The following is a 24,876-nucleotide window of genomic DNA, read 5'->3' on the forward strand; positions in this document are numbered from 1 at the left end:
GACAACAGTGATTTAGATTAGGATTTGTTTACACAGCTAAATATGTTGAGTAATGAAATTAAAATGAGCTCTCTGCTTCTGTCACATCTGCAATAGTAACTGGCTGCTTATGGTTGAGTACAAGCCTGCTGCACAGATGTTTCTTGATAAGGTATAAATCAGTGTTAGATGCTGTTTATTGCAGTGCTTTTACTGCCTTCTTCCCCGAAGGAGGGAATGTTGCCTGCACAGCAACCAGATGTGACCTGCAAGACCGTATGAAATAACATTACAAGCAAAAACAGGTCCCATATTCCGTATCAGCATCTGCAATGGCTCATCAAGTATTTATCAGACCATTTGAACACTTCTACAGGTCCTAGCATCATACCACTGCCAGAATTTACTTATTATAACCTGCAATGAAAAAGTCAAGCATCCTGTAAAGCGACTGGTGCCTGGAATAGTAGGAGATCCTATTTTAGTTTGGTTTCCTGCCTTAAAGGTCAAATTTCTGAGCAGATACTGCTGCTAGAAAGTAAGATACCGTGAGAGATCAAGGCAGCTGCATTTCAGGGCATTGTAAGGAAAAGTTTCTCTGCCATCCTGCCCCATGTGATATCAGTCCTTTGATGGTGACAGGGGAACGGACTTATCTTGCACCAGTGCCTGTGTGAGGAGAACTGAGACAAGGGAGCTCCTCACCTGGGGAAGGCAGCACAGCTCCGAGCGCCTCTCTAAGCGGCTCTGCTCAGCTCTGTGGGAGAAGGGGGATCCAACAGGAAGAACTCACCAAACACCAGACTTCACAAGATGTACTTCTTGGAAGGTTTATTGAAGCAAAAGCTGCCGTTTCTTATTTAAAAAAAAAGAGAGGGGAATGGAAGGATAAAATAGTTTTTCTTCCCTGAGCTAATCTGTGTCTCTGATATGCTTCACTCGTTACACGGACAGAAGATCCTGTCAACACAAACACAATGCCAAGTATTTACAGTTTAATGGAACCCAGGGACCAATTAACAACACAGAAAACCACCAGGCAGTGTATTTCTTATTGTAACGGGAGGGAAATCTTACATTACTGCTGTTCCCCCATTTCTTAAAATAAAGCGCCAGCGCTTTGTCAATGATTTCTCAGTAGTAATGTTTATTATCTGGTAGTTTTACCATTGCCCATTTATCAATTGTTTTCCATGTGCTAGGTTCACTCACAAATCCCCTCTCTTTACTTGTACCCCCTATTCCAAAAGGACAAAAAGAAGAAAAAAAAAAAAGAGAAAAAGAAAAAAAAGAAAAAGCAACTGTCATCAGGGCTTCCGACCAGCAATGTTAGAATCTGCCCTCAACCCCAAGTTCTCGAACTGCTGATTCTTCAATAGCTTGATGGATGCGATGCACCTCATCCTGTGTTAAAGTCCTCTCCGGGTGGCGGTAAATGATACGGTAGCAATGGCTGACCTTCTTTGTCCTACAAAATATAAACCAAAAGAGGACTCATAAATACACGTGCCTACAAATGCAAATACATGAGGCCAAACACTTACCCTCTGAACAATTTTTATCTGCGGTCTAATTTTGTTCCTGTTGCTTGGAAATCACCTTAATGCTAAAATATAGTCTGGAGAGGTGGGACTGAACTGAATTTTAATCTTGGCAGAGGACTTTGCTGAAGTCCACCTAAGACCTCAACTTGTATTGCGGTGTGGCAGCTTCTTACCACAGCAAACAAGCCCTCGAGGAGGGCTATGCTAACACCACTGAACTGCTGCTGACACCACAACTCTCTCATTTTGGTGCTAATGGGGCTATCTTGAGGGAGCACAGTGCACACATACCCTCCTCAGACCAGCGGGGCTGGCAGTGATGGGCACAAGGAAAACACCGTCCAACCTCTGTACGCTGGACAGCAATGTTGCTAGCTAACACGGGGCGCCTCACAAGCCTCGCCATCCAGGCTCCAGCCTGGGGGATGAGACCGAACACACAGCTGCAAAACAGAGTAAAGCATTTATTTTTCAATTCAGGTGACTGTTTTGCCTTTGCTGGAAATGAGAAACAAGGACAAAATGCATCTGAAGTCCGTGTTTGTGGGAGAAGGACAGAGACACAGGACGAGGATGGCAGTCATTCCTGAAGCCGAGTGCCAAATGGCAGTGGCTGGGCACCAGCAGCGCTGCAGCCCAGGTGCAGGGGCAGCCCAGCAAGCTTGGGAAGAAATGGGGTGAGACATGACAGCAGGCACACACGGCAAAATTTCTTACTCCCTGCTACTATGGAAAGGAAAAGGCAAAAGAGAAGAGGGAAAAAGAACAGCGAAGAGGGAATGATGGGGAAAAAGAAAGTATTTAAGAGTTGTTGAGTTCAGCAAAGACAAGTTAATGCAAAACCAGGAGCAAAACATTAAGTTGAATAAGAGAGAAAAAAATCTTGCTCTCCATTAACACCAGGCTGGAGTACATAGCTCTTGCAAGGGACACCTCTACAATCGCAGAGCTCGTATTACTGAATTTAAATGGCAGTTGTGGCACCCTTTTCAGTTTCAAACGGAGCACACACCGCTTCTTCTTTCAAAGGTAAACACTCACTCCAGTGAAAGAAAGAAAATCTGAGGGGAAAAATAACGGGAAACCAGAGATCAAGTAGTAGACAGAAGGATCTCACAGACTAGCATTTAATGGCACACAAAGGCATTCAGAAAGCTTTGGGTCATCTCTCTCCTGAAAATTGTTTCATGTTAGAAACCACGTTTATTATGACTTTTTGATTAAAACTAAGGTTATATGTGCTCATACACAAAGATAACTCTCTCAAGATACTCATTTCAACCTCAAGTCCTACTAGAAACAGGCACAGGTAGTTTTTATTTCAGAATAGCTATTTGATACTAACTTTGACCCACCCAACATGGGTGGGAGGCTTGCCCTGCTCCCACTGGCAGTTTACAACAAAAAGGTTATTTCAAATTAAAGCATTCTTCCTTTTTTTGTGTGCTCTGAAGATAAAGCAAGTCAAATCTAGCATAGGAAAGGGCAAACTGCACTTCATAAAGTGTTAAGCTGACTGCAGTTAACTGCTAAAAAACAGCCACAAGCTTTCCCTGGGTGCAGGTTAAATGCTGTAGAAAAGTGATCTTTGAGAAAAGAGGAGGAGGTGTAACTGCGGTGAAGGTGTTGCTCTGTTCAGCTCCACCTCTGGAAAGCAGTTGAGAGGACATATCTGGGAGAAGCAAGTAAATGGAATAACAAGAGGCTGGCCAGAGGCTACCTTGCAAGAGAGAAATTTGAATAAGAGAGAGGGATAATGAATTGGGGCTCAACAGAAACAATTTTCAAAACCACGCTGGCAAATATCATTACCGCTGGTAGTATTTCAGTTTTTAATGGTGCTACAGCAACCCACCTGAACAAAAACATTTGCAAATTGCTTTGGCTGAAAATCTGTTTGGAAGATGTACAGTCACAGCCCTGATCCTGAAGTCTTGTATATACTGGGAATACATCCCATGATGGAAAACTCATTGCCACCATTTAATGTGATGTAAACACAAGTTTGCTTAACATATTTAAGCTGTGGTAGGGATAGCTACAGCACTGCTTCTTCACTAGTCATAGTTAATGGAAGGTAATGGTTTCTCTCGACCCATGTGTTTAGGTATCCTCCTCCTTCCATCCTAGTAAGCAGTTCATTCATGAGGAAAATTAAATAGGTCAGAATAGGATGCAATAGTTTCTTGTGGGTGTAGTGGAAAACCAGCATCTTTAGGAGGTATTTAAATTAGGAAAGAGTAGAGGTCTTACAGAGCAGCACTGGACTAGAGTTTTTTTAGCTGCAGTTAAGCATTGGTGCAAGAGAAATAAAACAGGGATTACATTAAATATAATTCATCTAATTTTAATTATAGCCAAAAAAAAGATATAACTACTAATACACATGGCTGGCTACACATCACTCATTTGGTTTCATTTTTCTCCCACCTTTTAGCTAGGTTTATTTGCATCTTTGTTACTAACTAGAAAGGAGGAGTATAACGGTTCAATGCTATTTCAATAATAGACACACTGCAAGTTTCAAAACCTTAAGCACTCTTTTCAGAGTAGTATTAGCTGTCTTTTCAAGGGAGATGGGGAAGAGTACTTCTTGGTTCTTCCTCCCCTTAATACCTACTCCCTGCTCCCCCTGCAAATAAAATACTAAGATGATGTGATTAAACACTGCCGTCAGCTACAACTGGAAACAATTATTGTCAGCAAATAATATACGTTTGCTGACTCCCTTTCTCACTTTCCTTTTGTTCTGCAGAGTCACAGAGTGTTTGCCTACCTTAAAGATGGCTCTGCTAATGCATAATGAACTCTTTCCTGCATGTCATGCTGCAGCCCGACAATACAGCAGCAGTAGCTCTCTATCTTGAGCAACAGAAAATTTGAGGCCAAAACCTAGAACAGCAGCTTCACCAGGTAAAAAAAAAAAAGCAGAAGCTTAACAGTGAGCACATTGGGCTTTATTTACCTAAACTGCACCACCAGACAAGTCCATGCGGTTTGCAGTCACGCGGACCCCTCTCCCACTAGGCTTCAGCTGATCTTAGTGTCACAAGTCTCCTCTGCACCAGCCTGCGGCTTTCAGGTAATGAAATGCAGTGAATAGAGTGAAGCGCTGCTCAAAAGGAAAAGGAAGATAGAGATTTATTCTGATGCCACAGAAGGAAACAAGAACGCAGTCCGTGAAACAACACTGGAGTGAAACAATACCTAATGCTCTTTCATATGTTTTTTGGAGAAAACAGCTTTGCCTCGTGATTTTCAGGAGTTGGCACACAGCTGCCTCCACGTGCTAGGGAGCTGCTCACTGCCAGGTCAGATTCACTGCATGGGGCCAACCTGAAGGTCAGCGTGTATGTTTCGAAATTTCAGCCTGATATCTGAGCACAGCAAGAAATTAAGGGGCCTTAGTCTGCCACTAGTCTAATAAAACAAACAGGAAAGCAACCTGACACTGAGACCAGGGCTAGAATTGAAAGGGTATGTTAGGCAATAAAAATTAATACCTGTGTGTTAGCTTTCCCCGCATTGAAGTCCACTGAAGGATGTTTCAAATACAACTTGGCTAGAAAGCTGATCACTGAAGCTACCAACAGCAGAACACCTAAACATACCAGGGAACCTGTCTCAGTGGTTAGATAAGACTACGACACAGGGTCATCTGGTAACCAAAATGTTGCCTAAAGAATAAATGCCTCGTACTGCCATTTGTCTCATCCACGTGCAATACCGTAACAAGAATGAAAATTTCTCCATTCTGTACTTGAAGAAGGAGGTAAAAGGGGCAGCAGCGAGTGGGGAAACCCCCCACTTTTTAACTGTGTTCTACTCTCCATCTGTCTTAAAGCATGGAAGCGCAGAGACTTCTGCAGGGTGGTTACCCCTGCTCTTATGTGGTAAGGACAACACAGAACCAGACATTTTTCTAGAAAGCTGGATTTACTTTGAGGAACGGGAAAGGAGAGATGACAGTCTCCCACAGCATCAAGGAGCGAAAAAGAGTACCACCCCTTTTGTACTCTGAGCAGTGCACTAAGCAGTACTACTCACCACCGTATCTACCTATATTGCACCTTTTCCTACAGAATATTATTTAAAATGAAAGATCTATACATATGGCAATACAAGTGTTTGAGATTATTTTCTCTCTGATAAATGAGTTGCGTTAATGAGGTTCTTTGAGGGTCTCCCAATTCCTGCCATAGCAGTTTGCATCCTATATCCCCCCAAAAGGTTCATCGTGTAATTACCTTACATAAACCTTCACACAGTACTCAATGACCACTACATGCTTCACAGAGATCACGTCATGCTCTGAGTATGCATGGCATGACCTCAGGGAAGAGAAAGGCTTGTTTTGTTTGCAACAATGTCCTGAAAGCGATGATGATGGGAAGGAATGAAAATATTGTCTCATGTTACTAGCATCATCGTTGCCAAAGCCATGTGGAGAGCACAGCGTTGGTTTTGCTTTGTGGCTCCAACAGTTCCCAGAATGGTTCATGTTTTAAGTGGAAATGGGGAGGAATACTAAACTGCAAGAAGGAGAATAAGAAGATGTAATTACCTTTTCATTTTTGTTTCATGCTTTCGAACCACATCCACCACTATGATAGTAGGCACAACTGCTAAATGTCATACTATAAATTTTAAATTGACAAATAGCAGTCTTTGCTAGGAACAACATCATGGAAAATGGCAAAAGGCTTGTGCTATACACCTTACTGTCAATGGCAAATAACTCAATTACCATGGTGATATCCACATAGAATATAGCAGTAATTCTCTGAACAAAGGCCTTTCCCAAAGATGCATTCTCATCAGTCCTTTCAAATGCTAATACTCCATTGCTCTGGAAGAGCATCTTGTATACGACAGCATATTTTTAAAAAATGGACATGTTTTTGTTTAAGGTGATTTTGATGCTAGTGAAAGGCACTAGAACACCTCCAGAAGAAAGAATTGTTTTAAACCCACAGAAAGCAAGGAATGGTCATTTCTGTTGCACATCTTTTCCAGCTGACACCTGGCAGAAGGATGATTCAGCTTCAAAGACAGTTCAGGTCAACATAACCATGTTGAGACTGTCAACATTATTTGACCATGGTGGATTTTTTCGGCATCGCTTTAAAAGAGATGCATGTTCACTGACAGACAGTTGGATTGAAATATTGTTCTTCTATTTTACAAAACTGAGACAGTAATGGACTTTTTGCTCTTTTCTAATTGGACTTGGTGAAATCTGTATCTGAATACCAAACCCTGAACCTGCTTGGCCTTTTCATTCTTTCTTTCTTTAATATTAATTCCATTTTAAGCTTTTCTCTTAATGTAGAAAAAAAAGTCAAAATTCTGTTAATAGCCAGCTTATTGAGACAGATAAAGAGCACGGTACGGCATGCAGTGGCAAAGGACATAAATAACACCTGCTAGTTAAGATAATGAAAGGTAGACGAAAAATGAAAGCACTCGGAAACTTTTCAGCTTCTCAGTCACTGAGACACTGTTAAATAGCCATAGGACCTAAACCATTGTCAAGTATCCGAAAACACTGGACTGGCTAGAAATTTCTGATCACAATTTTCCTGTTCTACCTAAATCTATCACCTAATTTCTTACATGCAGGAAGGTATACAAACAGATACGTACTGAACAAAACAATTCATAAGCATCACCTGAAAGAGAAAGTCTCCTGGCTGTTAGATGTACTCACTAAATGTTTAGTGAAACAATTCAAGCAATTACTTGTGCTTTGGCTCAGTGCTTTGGCCCCTAACGACCTTTTCTATTTCAACAGACCACCTTGGTTTGTTGATACATGCCAGCAAAAGAAGAACGAACGTGAGCGGCGCAGGGCTCTCTTCTGCCAGCTCCCAGGCAGAGGAAACTCTTGTAAACAGACCGAGTTACACAAGAAACTGAGAGAGTATTTCCCTTGTGCACTGTTACAGTCGTCTCAGTAACCAGACAACAATACAGTCAACCCATCTCAGATCCAAGCACTTTCCATTAAAAAGCTCTTACGCCTCACACCATCAAAAGTAATGGAATCCATTATATGCAGACAATGATCAAATATCACTATGGTGGAGAATACAGAGAAAAATATCACTCTCCATTATACCAAAAGAAAATCCAAAGTCCCCACAGGATCATAAGCTAACTGTGACAGAGGCTTTTGCTGCCATGGAAGGCCAGAAAAAAACTGCAAAGCCTTGGGGTTTGGGATCATGTGTTTTTGTTTTTAATACAATGACTCACTGATTCCTTGAAGAAAGCAATGATCAATGGTTGTAAAGCAGGTATGAAACCCATTCTCAAGGGGACGGATTCAAGCATCAGTGATGACTGCTTGTCCTCCAATCTCCTTCTCTTCAGGAAATTAATCTATCAAGCATAGGTGACAGAATTCCCATTGTATCTGATCTACACCATTCTTGAGGAATCCATTCCCCATGGGTTTAAACTTGGATGTGATTGAGAGTTGTCCCTCTTGTAAGATGAACTTTGTGCTCTCAATTCACACTGGGCCTCCTCAATTTTTAGGGGCTCACCACTCCATCTAGTGTGTTAGTTCAAAATCCTGCTCTAAGGCCAGGAAGATTCAAGAGCAGGCTAGAGACTGAACAACTTCAAGGCTTGCCTTGCTGTCAGCATAGTAACCCTGGAGCACTCATCATGCCAGATAGATGCAACGCTATGCACTTTTAATGGAATGAGTCTCTCAACTTACTAGGGCTGAGGCTTTCAGGAATAAAAGCAAGCCATGAAGTGGGTATGCACACAAAGATCAGAACATGTGCAAGCTTGTGAGGTTCAGAATAGGGTATGAAAACCTTCTTTTTCTTCAGGGTTATCACTATGGCAGATACAAAGACTGCAGAGGTAGAATAAATATAGGAAAAAGCAAACTTTTCGATACAAACACACACATACAAAATCCAGTGAAATAACTTCTACCCATTGCAGCGGCAAGAGAAGGTTGTTTGGTAAAATACTTGAGACTTAATTTTATGTACTCAACATAGGAAAATAATTGGGTGCTGAAAGTAAGAGGGAAAAAGTGATAGTCTCAGCATCAGACAGGACAGAATACCTGTTCTGTGTACAGCACAGGGTTTTATTTCGCTTCACTTTCCCTACGTTTGACTGAAAAGGTTCTGTGTCAAATGCTTTTCAAAGTCTAATTGTTTTTTCACCAAAACAAAATGCAAGGGGTAATACTTATTGTTATTTGTTGTTTAAAAATTGACCACTAGAGGCTTAAACATTTGCCAACCCAGCAAACAAAAGAACAAAATAACTCAATTTGGATATTGTGTCTCATGGGAACTGCCATCTAAGCTCCTTGACTTTCTCCTTCCTTGTGTAGTTCAGAACCCAAGGCAGGACTACATTTCCCATGAGAGGCCAAGGGCAAAAACTCCTATGACGGATCACCTCCCCTCTCTTGAAAAGAAACTTGGCTGACATAGCTGATGAGGAAGCAGAGCATACTGAGGAGAACAGAAGCGTGCGATACCTGGAAGTCCTGGCAGCGCTGGCAGCTGAAGCACTTTGGCTGCTAGCCAGAAAATTATTACAGAAAAATTTACATTTTCAGTGAGTAAAACCACAACAAATCAAAACATTTTCTGACATTGCTGGCTCTCCCACTTTTTCCACATTTCTCTTCACCTCCTAAATCCCTAGTAATTTAATGGTAGAATGAGGCAGCTCCAGCAGCAAAAGGCTCTGTGGGTCTGGCAGAACTTCATGACTTAGATATCTCAACCACAACCCCTTGTACCCTTCCAGGGCAAGTGGCTAGTACTGGAGCGGGTCAGGGGCACAACCTGTTCGCAAAGAGTAACTCTGGAAGACGCACTGTGTTTGCAGAGTTGTTGTGCTTCTTGTGTGAAAACATTATATTCCTCTCCCTGTGAGCCACAGCGTACAAGTAAGAGAATGGAAGAGGCTCTGGTTCTACTTCTGTCAAACAGCAATCTTAATGATTCCATCACTGGTCATTAGCCACAACAGTATTGCTCAAAAGTTTCCAACCATTGGCAATTGAAATGGCATCTGGAAGCACTTAAGAGTGACAACCTATCTCAATAATCTGAACAAATCCAACACGAGAGGTGAATTTGGACTCTTTCAAATGCTATCTAAAATATTTATAGTAAAAATGTTAAGTGTGATACCTTTTCAGTTCTTCTGAGTGAAAGATCAAAGAAGAGAAGTATAAATATTCAGCATTTTTTTCCCCCAACTAGATGTTAATACTAAAGGCTACAAAAAGTATTACTAAAAATAACATTGCTGTCAAATTAAAACATATTTCATAATCGAGTAAAAAGGGAATTTATATGAGAATTTAGAACAATTCATCCTCCTAAGAAATGAAGATCGGTGGGAGTGACAGTAAGTTCAGAAGTATCTCTGTTGAGCACCAGCAGAAATCAGGGTCCTCAAAGTTAAGTGGCAGACAAGTGCATGGGAAGTACTGGATGCTGTTTCAGGTACTTGTATAGATTTCATCCTTGAGATTAGTGGTTTTGTCCAGGAGCTAGATGTTTAAGTTCCCTTTACACTTGATGAGAGTTGAGGTAAAAAGTGACATGGCTCTGGACTCAGATCAAGGTCACACAGCAAATCAATGACAGAGAGGGACTTGGTAAGTGCAGGCGCAGACCCTTAGAGTCACCCTTCGTTCAAATTATTCTTCCCATGCATACACAGACACTTTCAGTCAGCCTTCTTTTCTGCAAAAGCAGCCCTCGAAACAAAACAGGCTACGGCAAGAAAAAGCAGCTCATCCCATATACAATAGACAGGGAAGGGAAAAGTGCAGAGCCAACATCAGGATAACCAAATGTGCTGTTTGTTAAGTGACAGACTAACCCCAAATCAGGAGAAAACAAGAGGGGGAGAAGAAGAAGGGAACAGAAATGAGTTAACCAGAGACCAGAAGACAGGAGGGACTTAAAAATTGAAAGCAGAGGTTAAAAGAAATCACTTGTCCTTTTTGTTTAAAAGCAACAAATCAAAAGCCTGCAGCACTAGAAGGCAACATAAAAACATTTGTACCTCTGTGTGTGCAAATATAGGGGGTTTCTCAATGGGACTGCTTACAGTATCTGTTAAACCTGGTGGAAATTCTGCAGCCGCTTGCACAATTAAGTGTTGTTTACTATCTCCTTCCAGTCCACACGTTATTTTTGCTCTCAGAGTTGTCAGATTTTATGAGCCTTAATCTGGCTAACTGGATTTGTTCTGGAGATGCAGAAATTCCCCACTTTCCCTCCTCAAGGGTAGTGTGGTTCCACACAGACAGTCACAAGAAACCTGTTCTCATTGCTTTTCTGACAGTTGCTGCCTTGGGAAGACAACTCAGAAAAAGTCCTCAAAGTAAGGATATCTACTGGCCAGCAGATTAAACTACTGTTAACACACAGGAAAACTGTCTGGCTGTTAAACGTTTCTCTTGCTGGGCCCCATTTGCACAGGTAATACATTTGGACGACAACGACAGTCAAAGAGCCCATGTCTTGTAGGTGAGGCTCGCCTGGTCACTTTGAATATCATGATGGGGGAAATGTCACAGCACCATTGAAACTAGGCAAATGATGACAACATATACCAATCAGGTGCACTGACCAGAACTTTTACAGCTGTCAAAATGAGCATTAGGTTAGAAAACTGCCATGTTTGGCATGTTGCCCCCTTAATATTATGGCTACTCTTTATGAAAAGACAAATGAAAAGAAAAACGTGAACATGATAGGACATGTGCATAGTGAACACCTCCTATGATAAGATGATATAAGCATTATGCAATAGAACACCATGTGGGCATGAAGACTAAAAGGTCAGGGCACAAAATGAGATGCATCATTCTGTAAGTACAATGAAATTATTGGTCTGCCACTTAAGAAAGGAAAGAAAGCCATTAAGATATTACACGAGGAAGATCAAAATACCACTTTTGCTAAGACTACCAAAAAGGCCAAATGATCTTCTCACCAGCAGGAATTAGTACCAGCAAAAAAGGGATAAGATTTCAGCCCAGAATGGGGAATACACAGGGAGCACTATAGTAAATCAAATGTTCTCAAATCGTCCAAGAGAGGAACTTTGCCCTAAGATACTTTAGGAATGAGCAGAAGAAATCTAAGAGCTGTTATCAGTTGTCTTTGAGAGTTCATGGAGGACAAGTAAGGTACCAAATGTTTGGAAAAGGTCAAACAGAGTGCTTATTTTTTGAAAATGGAAAAAAACAACTAGCAAGCCATAGGAGCTATACACCATTTGCTTTTACTTTAGATTCCCGGAAAGACTCTGGTACAGAAAATCAAACCACTTGTAAGCACATAATGGAAAGAAAAAAAGATAAAGAATAGAAAACATGGATGTATTGAGCAAATCTAGTCAAAACAATCTAATCTCCCTCTATAAGGAGGTAACAGGCTAATAAATCAATAATCAATAAATGAAACAATAAATTGCAGGAAGTAGAAAACACCATGGGGAGCAGGTGCATTTCTAGTGATGTGTATGTGCATATGGCACATATATTCATAGTCACCTAAACCAGAGACGAAAAAATGGTCTAAGATCAATATGCCACAAAACATGAATCCATTGGCTGTTGCAAGCAGTTTCAGACAAAGCTGAAAAATCTTAGGAAAAAATTTTAAAAGTTATAACAAAAAGTGGAAAAAAAAAAAGAGAAGAAAAATACTAAATCACAGTTCGCAAGTTCCCAAAATTAGGTAGTACAAAATCTGTCTTCCTAAATGTTTCACCTTGAGGAAGCTGCATGAAGGTAGATGAGAAAACTGGTGATCAATACAATTGCTACTAGAAGGTGATATTCCAAATGGCTGGAGTAGCTGCCAATAATGTGTTGTTTCTGGAAGCAGTTATCCATAGGTCATAGCCAAATCTGAAGGATCTTGTAGGGTTCCTCATCCTGGCTCCCATATGATGGAATATTTTCATTAATGGAATACGTGATGCAGCGCAAGTGTTTGTTAGCTGGCAAATTGCATTAAGCTGGGTAAAACAGTAAGTATAACTGAGGACAAGATTAGAATAATCTTGACTGGAAAAGCTGAAGGATACATTTAACCAGGACAAGTGCAAGCTTCTGTATTTAGCCAAAAACAACTAGCTGCATGCACAGAGAATGAGGAACAACTGGGCATACAGCAGTGCTGCACAGAGCATCTCAGGACCACACAGAATCACAAGCTGGAGGTGAATCCATGATATTGCTGTGCTGTTTTAAGCTAAGCAAGCACCACTCTGAGACAAACTGCTGGAATGCAGCCGGAGTGACATCCTTCTGCCCTACTCAACAGTGCTACTGGCTCAGCTGAAGTACCCTTTCCACACCTCGAGAAAGATGTGAGGCAACTGGAGGCAGATCACTAGGGAGCAATGAGAACAAGCAGATGTCTAGATAACACAAATTATAAAGGAAGACTGAGAGAACACAGGTTGCTCAGCCTAAAGGAGAGAGAGCATGAAAACACCCTTCAAATACTTAAAATGCTGCTGCTCAGACTTAGGTAATAATCTGTTCACCAACATTCACAAGTGGCAGGAGACGAAAGTAATGAGCTCATACTGCAGAAATTTTCAGCTTGAAAACTTGCTTGGAAAGGCGGTGGGGTCTCCATTGCTGGAAATCTTTAAGGACTGGTTATACAAGTGTCTGTCAGGAATGCTATAAGTAGAGCTGATCCTGTTTTGGAGTAGGAGGATGAACTAGGTGGCAGTACTCTTCAACTCTTTAGCATAAAATAACGTAACGGTCTTTAAAATGCAGAAAGTTACTTGAGTAGCAAAGATAGCTCCTTGTAGCTCCAACTGAATACACATCATGTATTTGTTTATCCCATTGCATTAAAAGGACACGGGGAAAAAAGCCCAGTTCAGGAAGCCGAGGAGGTAGGAAGTAAAAAACATCGCTGCTATACCTGGCAAGAGAGCTCTGTGTTAGCAACACTAGATTCCCAGGAAATAAAGCAAACAGGGAAAAATTTTTGAAGGGAAACAGCAGAGACCAACAGACTGAGAGGGGAAAGGAATGCCCTGAAAATGACATAACCTCTTTAGGGCAGCAAACCTTTCATTAGCCTTATAGGCCAATGCTGAAATAAAGCAGACAGGAAAGCAAAGTATTGCTGAGTTACTTTTCACTGCCTAAAGCCAATAAAAAATGAAACAAAAACCCCAGAAAAGTCCAGTCTGTAAGACAGCATCCCACAGGGAGAATGTCACTCAGCCTCTTGTCCCCTTTGCTTCAGGGCTGAGAGATGCCTTAGGAAAGCTCTAAGGAGCAGCCACAGAAGTTGCTGCAAATCCTTGACAGGCTGAACCACATCTTTCTCTTTCATGCTTTTCTGAGTTTGTATCAAGAGGTTAGTTAACCCTTTGCTTTCAGCTTTCCAAGTTCACGTTCAACCCCAGGCAATCTTAAAATAAGGACGAAGTCTTTCTTCTAATAAAACAATGTTGCAAACAAGCCTGTTGGAAAATCTGCACCCCAAGGCAATTTGGGGAAGTCTAGGGACTAGGAGACATCTGAGACACCAATCCTTGAATGCATGCTGGTTGGCCCTGAGGAGGACAACAACTGTGGGGACTATGGCCTTTTGACGTAGAAGCTGATTAACTTTATGCTCTGTTGCAGTTAGAGAGACTGAAAAATAGAGAGGAAATGCCATGTCCAAGGACGTACTGCAGATCAGCTAATCTCATAACAGAAATACATAGAATAGAAATCTCATCTTATGGAGCCTCAGTATAATGCTCTGAATAACCAGCCATGTTTCCCTTGTATTCGTACATGTTATCCTGACTTCCTCATTCTCACTCACTTGCTGTTCTGCATCCACTTACTGTACCTCTTCCTTATGTATATAATAGCTGTGAGGAAGGAACTGCCTTTCATTTTATCTACCTACGCTGCCTTTAACAGCAGAGAATGAGAGTCCACAATTCTGCTACAAGGAAAAATAACTCCATGTACTTGTATAAGAATATGTGTATGTAAGTATATATGCATATATGTATAAGTATATAAGTATATATGTATATATGTAAGTATGTATACATATATGCCTTTGCAAGTTTGCTTGGACTGATACGATCACCAGTTTTGGGGAAATCTTGATGTTGGCTAAAACTTTTTCAGGGATTAAATGTTGATCTCATAGAAGTTCCATTGCATATATGTTCTTTTGTTCTTACATGAAATATGAAGTTGCCAAGGAACAAATAAACTATTTATGACTTATGCCTGTACAGTAACAAAGAATGGCTTAATGGGAGCACGTACTACTTTGAAAGTACTTTGAAAGTCTCTTGTTCCCTGAACTGGAGACTCTGTTAAACAGGTTTAAGATGTATACTCTTCTTTCTCCTCAAAAAAAAAGATCAAATTCTTGACACGATTGTCTAAATCATAGCAGAAAGACTCATACATGCCACAGGCTCCTGCACCACAGTACCACATACCTGCCTTACTTGTAGGTAAATCAGTGTAGGTTGCATACAGCTGCACCCAGACAGCAGCTATTAATCCAGATAGCTAACTGAAATGAACTCAAGTTGTTCCTACATTACTGACTTTAGAGTTATAGAAGAGGAGAATGATACTTGTTATACATAAGATGCAGCAATTTGGTGGCATCACCTTAAACACCATTGTCTCTGTTAGTAGATCTTCTTCATCTGAACTACAGTAACAAACAAGGAAGGAGATGCTCCTTCTGAGATTACAGGTAACTACGCCTGAACAGTCGCCTCACCAAGTGTCACCTGGAGGTCACACCATTAAGATCAGCAGAGTTTGTTCTCTACTTTGCCTAATTCTTGTCACACCTAGCCAGGATGGCTGGTGTTCTAACGTGTTTTGAAACATACACGGTACCAAAGAATATGAAAATTATTAGGCACCTACTGCTGAGAGGGTTGCAGTGCTACTCACACTCCCTTCTAAATCATCTGCATCCAGTGTGTCTCTCCGCTGCACTCGCAGGCAAAAACTCTTCTCCCCAGCCAGTGACACCATCTCTCTGCAGAGACAGCTGAACAAACACAGGTGCTGGATGTGTGGATTCAGTGAGGGAATACATCTCCTTAAAATGGAAGAGATGACAGAGGAAACACTGTAGCCCTTAGAGGAAGAAGATGGAGACTACAACATCCTTGTGACATTTTGCACTGTTGTCTCTACTGAAAGGTGAAGACACAGAGACACAATTTGGACAACCCAGTAAGATCAGATCACTGAGCAGCATGAGGCAAATAAAGGGAGAGAGACACCTGCAGATCCTGCTCCTGAAACCCACACACTTTTCATCCACAGGACTTAACCAGTCTTGATTAGCACACTTGATGCTATTGTGATTTTACTTTAGCATCCATATGAGGAAAGGTTCAAACGATCTCACCCTCCACTAGGATAAACCCACCACAGAAAGTGAAGCATCAGTCCAAAGTATGGGTTGTATGGGACTTGGACAATTATAGGACAGTCAAAACATTTATAAGCATTTCTAAGCTGGATGAGAGCTTTCTTATATCGCTACCACATCTGCACTGGCAGGGACAAGCTTAGTCTCTTGTATCTCAACAGATCTCAGTTCTGATTCTGTATATCCCACAAAACATCACACAAACTCCACAGGAAAGCAATGAAAGAATCTGTATCGGGCTCAGCATTCACCTACAAAGCCCACGCTTAGATCCATACTGTGTTGGATCAATCTTTGAGTTTTTTTCTTTTTTTTTTTTTTTTAAAGGTTGAGCCTGTATCTATTTTCTTTTCCCCAAATACTGGGTGAGCATTTCAGTAGCACACAGGTGAGTCAATAAAACTGAGCTACAGTGCTGTTTGCACAATCTTTCTCCATGCTGTCTCCAGGTGCTTCTCCCTGCTTCTCAGATTTGCCCTACTGTACTAAACCAGCACATCTGCCTGAGTGGCTGCATGTGTGATGAACCACACTAGCGAGTTGATGTGGTTGAAAAAAGACCAGGTAGCAAAAGAAAAAAAGACTTAGATTACCAATCTGGTTCACTGAATAGCCACACCAGTCACTGTGCCAGCACAGTGCAGGGGTGAGAACAGCACAAACCAAGACTTACACCACCAGGAAAAACACATGAGGAAACAAGGGCTAAAATCATAAGCTGGTAATCCACCGAATCCACATAAGCACTAAAGCATATCTTCCTTTTTTTCTCACCCCTAAGTTCAGATAAAAACATGTTATACATTATGTTCAAAATGAGACTCAGATATAAGGGAGAGGAAAAAAACCCATCTGTCTGTCCCCAAATGTTGCTGAGTCCAATCTCCTGACCTATTCCCACTGAAGGCAATAGGATGACATCTCTTTCTGCCAACTGAGGATTCAGCTGATGTTTTATAAAACAAGAAGGACAGGTCCCTGGGTAGCAAAGTTTTTAAAACTGACCAGCAGAAGCAGCCAGTTGGATCCCCTTCCTAAAAACGATGACACACTAGTTTAGTTAGGAAATGAATGAATGTGTTCAGGACAGCATGAGAAGAGGTAAGCAAAACCAGCTATGACAGCTGAACTTTGCAACAGTGCAAACTCTTTTGCCACCAGTTAAGCCTGATATCAGTGGTCTCGGCAGACCCTGTGTGTGTAGGGTCCTTCGCAGGGCCTCTGCTCTAGCATAAATTTCATTCTATGCAAGTGAAGTTCCCCCTTCTGGCAAACGTAATACAGATCCTGGAAAGACAGACATGTGCTTGTAAGCTCACTCTTTCAGTATTCCATCAAATACAGCAGCCACGCTTAAGAGGTTACTGCCATTAAAGATGAATCTGTTCTAGATCATTGCCTTTAACTACTCCCCTGTATTGCTGGACATCAGCCCAAAATGACTGTTTGGCTTTCAGACATTAAGAAGCAAGGCTGGATAGAAGTAGGGTGTTGGGATCAAGAGAGAGAAATACTAACAGTGAATCACTCCTTTGCTGATAGAAGGCATGGTTGCCTTTAATGAATAGTTACATGGAGGATGTGAGATAATCTAAGTGGGACTGTTATGAAACTTAACTATGAGATACTTTGAGTAACGACCTATAAAGCTGCTAACTGGATTCAGTAAGTTGTTGAGTCATTACCATATAAGACGGGGTTGCTCTGAATGGCATACAAAATCCATACGGCTAGAGACATTGAGTGGCTTGCTTTTGGTTAGAGAAGAAGATGGAAATAAGCATACATGTACATGGATTTTCAAAAATAAAAAATTAATAATAAAAAAATAATTAGCCACAATTATATACCATCCTAACCAGTAACATTATTTTGTCATTTATCTTTTAATTAAAGATGTCCTGTGATTGAGAATTAGCAGGCATGAAATTAGCACAGATTTTTAATGTTTTGGGAAAAAAATACAGTATGTTCTCTGCACTGATGTATCTGTTATGACATCAACTTAAAGTAAAATGAGGACTGGGCAGAAAGATGCTGGGTACTACATACAAATAAATCAGTGATCTTTCACCTCTTAGAATACGTTTGCATTCAAACTGAGATACTAAATGAGCTGAGCACTCAACACAAAAAAAGACAGGAACTTACAGAAACACCACTATGGATATAATTCATTCTGGAGTATCTACTCAAGCAAAGACCCAGGGCTGAGCTAGTCAGACAACTCTATTATCTTTCACCTGAAGAAAGTGTGATTAGCGGAAAAAATGTCACATTTACACTTAAAATTGTTTCAAAGACAACTTGTCTCTCTTGGCACAACTCAGCCATTTTAAAAATATTATAAGAGAGAGAGGCAGAGGCAGCAAAGAGCACTCCTTTTTGGGATTTCTCACCCTTGTATTAAGCCACAGAGTCTAGTTTGAATATTCAGCATCTCAGCAGTTGGCACTTCCCAGGCAGCAGCGCTGAATTGCTCTCCGCTGACCGTCAGGGATGCAGCGCCGGGGCTCTTGAAGACGAAGGCTCCCCGCACACCGCCTGTGCGGTGCAGCACAGAGCAGCAGGGCAAGGAGCAAGGGGGAACCGCATCGTCCTCACCCTGCAGCAAAGGGGGAGAGGTGGTCTTTGCAGCTGCTCTACAGCATGTGGGAAGGGGACAAAGACAGTCAAACCAGATGGGGGAGGAACATTTACTAACAAATAAGCTTCTCCGGTGATTTTCCTCAAAGGTGACATTGACAGCATTGCATATAAAATGAACATCTCTTCTGAAGATGTCCTTGCGCATTCACTACAAGAAGAATCAGAGCATTACTCCCAACTGCAGTGCTGTCTTGAGCAGAGCAACAATCATGACCATTACACATGGTCTTTCTACTGCCCTTACGGGTTTTGTGGCTGCGTTTTGTTGGGTTGTTTTGTGGTTTGTTTTGTTTTGTTTTTTAAATGGCAACTACTCTAATTTTCAATTTCTTTTTCTGGCTTTTCACTCTTTTTTTTTTTTTTTTCTCCTATTTTCTTTTTGGCTTCGCATTTGCTGGTATTGAGCTATGAATAATGTACATGGAGCCAACCGAAGTTGCTTGGGAAATTCAAAGGAAAGGAGTTGTAAAAACTGCCCAAAACTACTTTCAGCACAGAAGTACCAACTTCATGGTCACCCTCACTTGTAGCTTGTAACCCCCTAGAGACACCATGTAAACCATAGAAGCATAGGACAGACTTGGAAAGTCTGGAAAGAATTGAAAACACTTGGAAAGGATTCACAATGCCATCTCTCTGCTGTGTTTGCACTTGGCACTTCTCTTTCAGCTTCATATCAATAGAACCTTTGATATGGCTCTTTTTTTTTTTTACTTTCCAACTCTTTTAAGGACCCTTGATAAAGGGAACATTCTTTCCTCCATTATATATCTCAAACAGAATACCACAAAAGATCAACTTAATCGAGATGAACTCGAACCATCCATACTGAAATTCTGATGGGAAATGATCACAACAGTTAAATTTGGTTTATGCCATAAACCTTCTCCTGCATCACTGGGCTACAGACATCCCAGTGCTGTGTGGCTTGCAAAGGTTATCACTAAACGAATGAATGGACCGGGCTGAAATCGTAGAGATTTGTTTTGATCAAGAAACGAACCAAACCCATGCCTTCCTGAAAATTTACCCTCTCTAGTGTTATAAACATACCTATGCACACACAGAAACCATGGTGTTCACTAGGTTTGCCCTTTCTATTCAGGACAAGCACCCTGCCTTCACTCTGCTGAGCACTGAAAGCAGGCTCAAGGAAGCAAAGCACCAACCGTAAGAACTAGCTGGTCTTTTGCTAGAAACCAAGTAGAGTATGTCAAGAATTACAGACAGTGCCAAAATGAAATTAAATATAGTCACATACTGTGATGCTTGAGCTACAGAGAATTACTGAGTTACCGTTCATCAGCTGAACTGCTGAAAGCGATCATGTCCATGTTTCTATCCATACCAGCAATACAATAAAATACATTAGCTTAAACTGCTCCAGTAAAAAATATTTAAGAATGTGAAAACTTCCAGCCTATGCAGATGAGCAGAGAGGTGGCAATTCATTCAGCTACAATAATAGGATCAATTCCAATTACAAGTTCATACCTTATTTATAGCAGCCTGGCCTGCCTAAACCAACATGTTCATCTCTGACAAACATCAGACATTTCTGACCCTGGCAGGATATCACAAGGGGAAGCAGGGCTGAGAAGGACAGTGAGTGACAAGGACTTGCTGAATGTCATTCAATGAATCATTTAACCTCTTTGCATGTGAAGAGAAATGCAGGCACCTCACTCAGCCTTCCAAGAAGCTCAATGCAGTAGAAGCTCCTGCCCAAATAAAGGGCTCTGAAATCCTTGGAGAATGAAATATAAGCATTTGACATACCTGGATTTCATTTGTGAGACCATCTCTGTGAATACCTGTAGTCCTGCTGCAGGACTGCTCAACTTTTACATGAGACAACGTGGCTTCTCAAAGGTAGTCTGTCAGTGTGGAGTGGCAACACATGCTAAGGCAAAACTCCTACTATGAACCTTGGAAAATAAGGAGGGTAAAACTTTGTGCATAAATGCTTTACAATATATTTACTAAAGTAATATCTTATCTGTTCAAATCTCCTCTTCATCACATCTTTCAATATGGAATAAAGCAGTCTATTATAAAACCTCTGAGCAGACTAAATGGGCAGTTTATTAGACTTGAGAGCAATGACTAGCAGTTCATCTGTCACCCTCAAGCTTAACAGGTAAATAAAGTCTGTTTCCCTTCATCCATCATGGCGAGGAGAGCAGCAGGTCCAAACACAAATATGATTAGTCTAAACTGTAATCTTTCATGTGACAATGGCTGCAAAGGTTACCTGCAGAATTGAAAGGCAGTAACTGACTATTTTTGCATTAAAAGTACAGCCTCCAAGAGAAGGTAAAGGGCATCTATGTGATTTCTCTGCTAGACATCCTCCAAAGCCGCGGATTATTCTCCTCCCCCAGCAAATATCACAGCCTCCTCTGGAAAGAGCAGGCAGCAAGGTCTTCAACAGCAACAGCAGCTGAAGCAGCCCTTGCCCTGCTCACTCCTGTGGCAGCACGGGCCCTGGTTTGTGGCCACACAGCCGGTTGTGCAGACAAATGATATCCACATGGCTGAAGCACAACCCTTCCCCCTTGCTTTTTTTTTGGAGGACAGGTTTTCAACTAGATCAGTCCTCTGATTTAGTTCAGTGATTTGGATGCTGTAACACAGGGGATGGCACGAGTGCAGGAGTGAAGACAGGGAATGGTTAATCAAAAGACAAGTTTTTGCCACAGCCTAAGATCACAGTTCCTGGACTAAACCCAGAGAACCTGCCAGCTCAGCTCCTACCTGCTTTGGGCTCTGTCCTGGTTTCACAGGGATAAAATGTATAGAATCACTTTCTGTTACATTTTGTTTCAGTGTGTGGCCAGCCATGGTGAACAAGGGCATTAGCAGTGAAAGCCAGGGCAGCTGACCCGGACTGGTCCACAGGTGTATTCTATACCATTAACATCAGGGTCACTGTAAAAGGGAGGGCTTGCCCTAGAGGTGGGGGGCTCTTTTTGTGCTCTTTCCCTCTCTCTTTCTCGTTCTCAATGATTGCTATTCCTGGAGCAACTTGCTGCAACTCTGTGGGTTAAGTATAATTTTGTGTGTTTGTATTACCATTGATGTTGGTTTTTTTTTTATTTTATTAAATCTGTTTAAATTTAACCCATGAGTCTCCCTCCTTTTCCCAATTCCCTTCCTTGGTTGGGGAAGGGACATTGTGTGAGAGAACAACTGCTTATTGTTTAACCCTGCGTGTGGGCTAAACATAAACAGGCTCTCATAAGCAATTGCCAATGCAAGATGTGATATCTTCAGTGGGTACTGCCTAGGACTAGTGCTTGAAAGTCTTAACCTGGCCTTTCTTAAGTTTGACTGAAAGCATCCTTCGTATCCTTCTAACTTCACTGTGAGTTATTGCAATGTAAATGACACTGCTTGCTTGTAACCCCTATGAGAATCAAGAGAACACTGAAGCGGATTCACCTTGCAATACATTCATTCTGTAAGCAAACTTTTTTCTGTTCCTCATAGTTGCAGAGAGCAAGTAGAGGCTTGTGGGATTCAGGATGTTTGTCTGGCTGGAGGCGTAAGAGAATCCGATTCATTTGTTTCCTTTCAGAAATGTGACAGCCATAACACAACCACAAAATAGAGCCATGATTAAACAACTGATTGCAGGCGAGCGTGGGGATGCCCACACACAGTAAACCTGCCCTGCTCCCTGGGAAAGTCTGCAGCCCGCACTGGGTTCTGTGCTGCTGTGTTAGACTGCTCCCTGTCCTCAAACTAGCTCATGCACAGGCTTCTAAAAGCAAGACAAAGCTTTTATTTATAACTTCCAGTTGCGTTTACATTTTTAAAGAGACAACTATGATTTTCCAAATAATTAATTAAAAGAGCACAAAGAACCCATATAAATATTGGAATTGAATTTGGGGGAAACAACTCCGTATCTTGGTTTAACCTTCATACTGGCAGACCTTTATACTGAAAAGCAAAGTAAGTGTAATTGGGAAGATGGAAATACAGTCCTAACTGATGTGTGTTATTTAGTACATATATTCTATAATACAACTATATATCACTATATTTAACAGAACAGCACTCAAGTAGAGTTCAGAAAGGAAAAAACCCACATACTTCCAGTACTTTTGTGTTAGCTGAAAATTGCCAATAATTTTTGTTGCAAAAACATTTTCCTTGCACTTTCAATGTTCCTCTGAGACAAGAGCAAAAATACTTTAGCTGTGAAAATGATCCATTTTACAGGCATCAAACTATTTTTAAACCCTACTCTTCAGTCTGCTTATCTATGCATAGATCATCAGTAATTTATTTATGAAATTCCCTGAGGAAGGGAATTTGGAAAGGGAAGGTAGGTGGGAAGCAAAAAAACCCCCTACATATATATATATATTTCTTTTTTTTTTCCCTAGAGGGGAAGTTACTAGGTGCCAAATTCTGACACCTGACACAAAACAAATAACCCCTTACTATTAGCATGGTTCTGTTGAAGTCAATGAGATGCCCAGTACTACCACGAAAAGCAGAACCAAAATCTAATGCTGAATATTCAGAATATGATGGGAGCAGCAGACCTAGCAAAGTGTCACATCCATCTAACCCATGACATAAATCACTGTAAGATCACAGAGGAAAATCAGACAACGTGCAAGCAGGAGGGCATGTTCACTAACTCCACTTGAGAGGAAAAGGAGTAACCCCATAAAATTTGAAGGTGGAGGTAGGTAAACTGATAAGGAAGATGTTGGATGGCATGAAAGAGATCGCTTGAAGCACTCCCTGAAACTGGTAACTAATACGTGCTTAAGTCTTAATTTGGAAGCAAGTCCTAGAGAGATATGCTTGGAGTCCTGGACCAGAGTCCTCCTGTACCCAACAGAGCAGCATCAGGTGATACTGCAAGCCTTCCTTTGCTGTCAGTGGAGGAATGACTGACATTTCAAAAGCTGCAAGCCCAGCAGGCTTTGCTCCTTCCATGGACTGCTCTTTCTTTTTGGCGTGCTGAGAGAGCAGGCAGCCTTACAGCTTTCCTTCTGCTCCTTTACTGTGGGGCAGTGCTGCAGGCAGCATCCTTTGTGATGAGGAATTAAACATGTACTCCTTCAAAAGGTAAAAAACTACTACAGGATCAATAGCTTAAAGTCTAATAAATCTCCTTTCTACCATCCTAAATAACTTTTTTTTTTTTTTTAATTTAAATGGGAGACTTTGGCAGCTATGAGACTATATCCAGATGCAAAACAAGCAAACTGCACTTCTGAACACCTGAATGACTCCAGGTACACCTGTTATACGCACACTTGTCAAATGTGGGTGAGGCAGGACATGTTAAGAATTCCTGCCTGCATAAGGTATTTCCCAAAAGAAGGGAAATATCCTTTTAGTGCAATACAAGTCTAAGCTCATGTTTAAAGCAGGAATTGTTGACCCCAATTCAGTGAAGCAGCAGATTTTCATTACATGGAGCACAGAAGGAACTGCTTGTCAGATATGTCTCCAGAAAATTTGCTTACAGGAACATGTTTGTATGCATATAGAGAATGGGCCTGTTTTGGGGAAAAGGGTGTCCCCTGATGGTTTCATACATCTGTTTTGATGAACTGCCCTGGAGATTTCTGTATTGGTTTTTCAGAAGAGGCAGCTGTACAAAGCACGGCAAAGATTGGCCTTTCTACAAAGGCTGCTACCTCCACTGTAAAAAGACAAGCACTGAATGCACATTTTAATGTTATACAAGACACAGTTTAGACTACAGCAGCAAGGAAGGCAGAGAGGCAGGCATTTCAGAGCCCACACTCGCCTTTATGAAGGCAAAAACAAACAAAAAAATTGAAGAGCCACCCCTGCTGAGTTCTCCTGCTGATGCCTAACAGAACAAGGCATCCAAACACACAAAATCAAAGCAAATAGACCTGTTGAGAAAAGTGCCTGCCTGGTGACTTAGCCAGCTCTCCAACTCCAAACAGAGACTTAATCCATCTTCCTTCCACCCGTGAAACTGTTAAAACCCCAATCCAGGGTTTAAACTCTGGCCTTTGGGGAACACCAAGCCCAGAGCCCGGCACCAAATGGTGCCACAGGGATGTCTAGAAGAGTCTGGTCTCAAAATGTGAGTAAGAGCAACTTCCAGTCATGCCTCCTTCAGATGAAATGCACTCAGGCAAATAGTCACCACCCTCCCATCCACCACAGGCAGCGAGTTACAATGCTGGCAGTATCCCTCCTGCAATTAGCTCTCCAACAGGCTG

The 24,876-nt window shown here is 41.4% G+C and overlaps 1 protein-coding gene across 6 annotated transcripts in view; it reads right to left on the minus strand.

Annotated features, from left to right (window-relative positions):
• Nucleotides 1–1,098: 1,098 nt before the first annotated feature.
• FARS2 (phenylalanyl-tRNA synthetase 2, mitochondrial) overlaps nucleotides 1,099–24,876 on the minus strand; it is a 255,388-nt gene continuing 231,610 nt past the window's right edge. For all 6 annotated transcript variants that reach the window (XM_068396120.1, XM_068396125.1, XM_068396121.1 and 3 more), the window contains one exon: nucleotides 1,099–1,447. In XM_068396120.1, the coding sequence (XP_068252221.1) occupies nucleotides 1,309–1,447 (139 nt within the window). In that variant the 3' untranslated portion in view covers nucleotides 1,099–1,308. The remainder of the gene's footprint in view (nucleotides 1,448–24,876) is intronic.

The sequence above is a fragment of the Nyctibius grandis genome, chromosome 3, assembly GCF_013368605.1.
Source record: "Nyctibius grandis isolate bNycGra1 chromosome 3, bNycGra1.pri, whole genome shotgun sequence".
Lineage (NCBI taxonomy): Eukaryota > Metazoa > Chordata > Aves > Nyctibiiformes > Nyctibiidae > Nyctibius > Nyctibius grandis.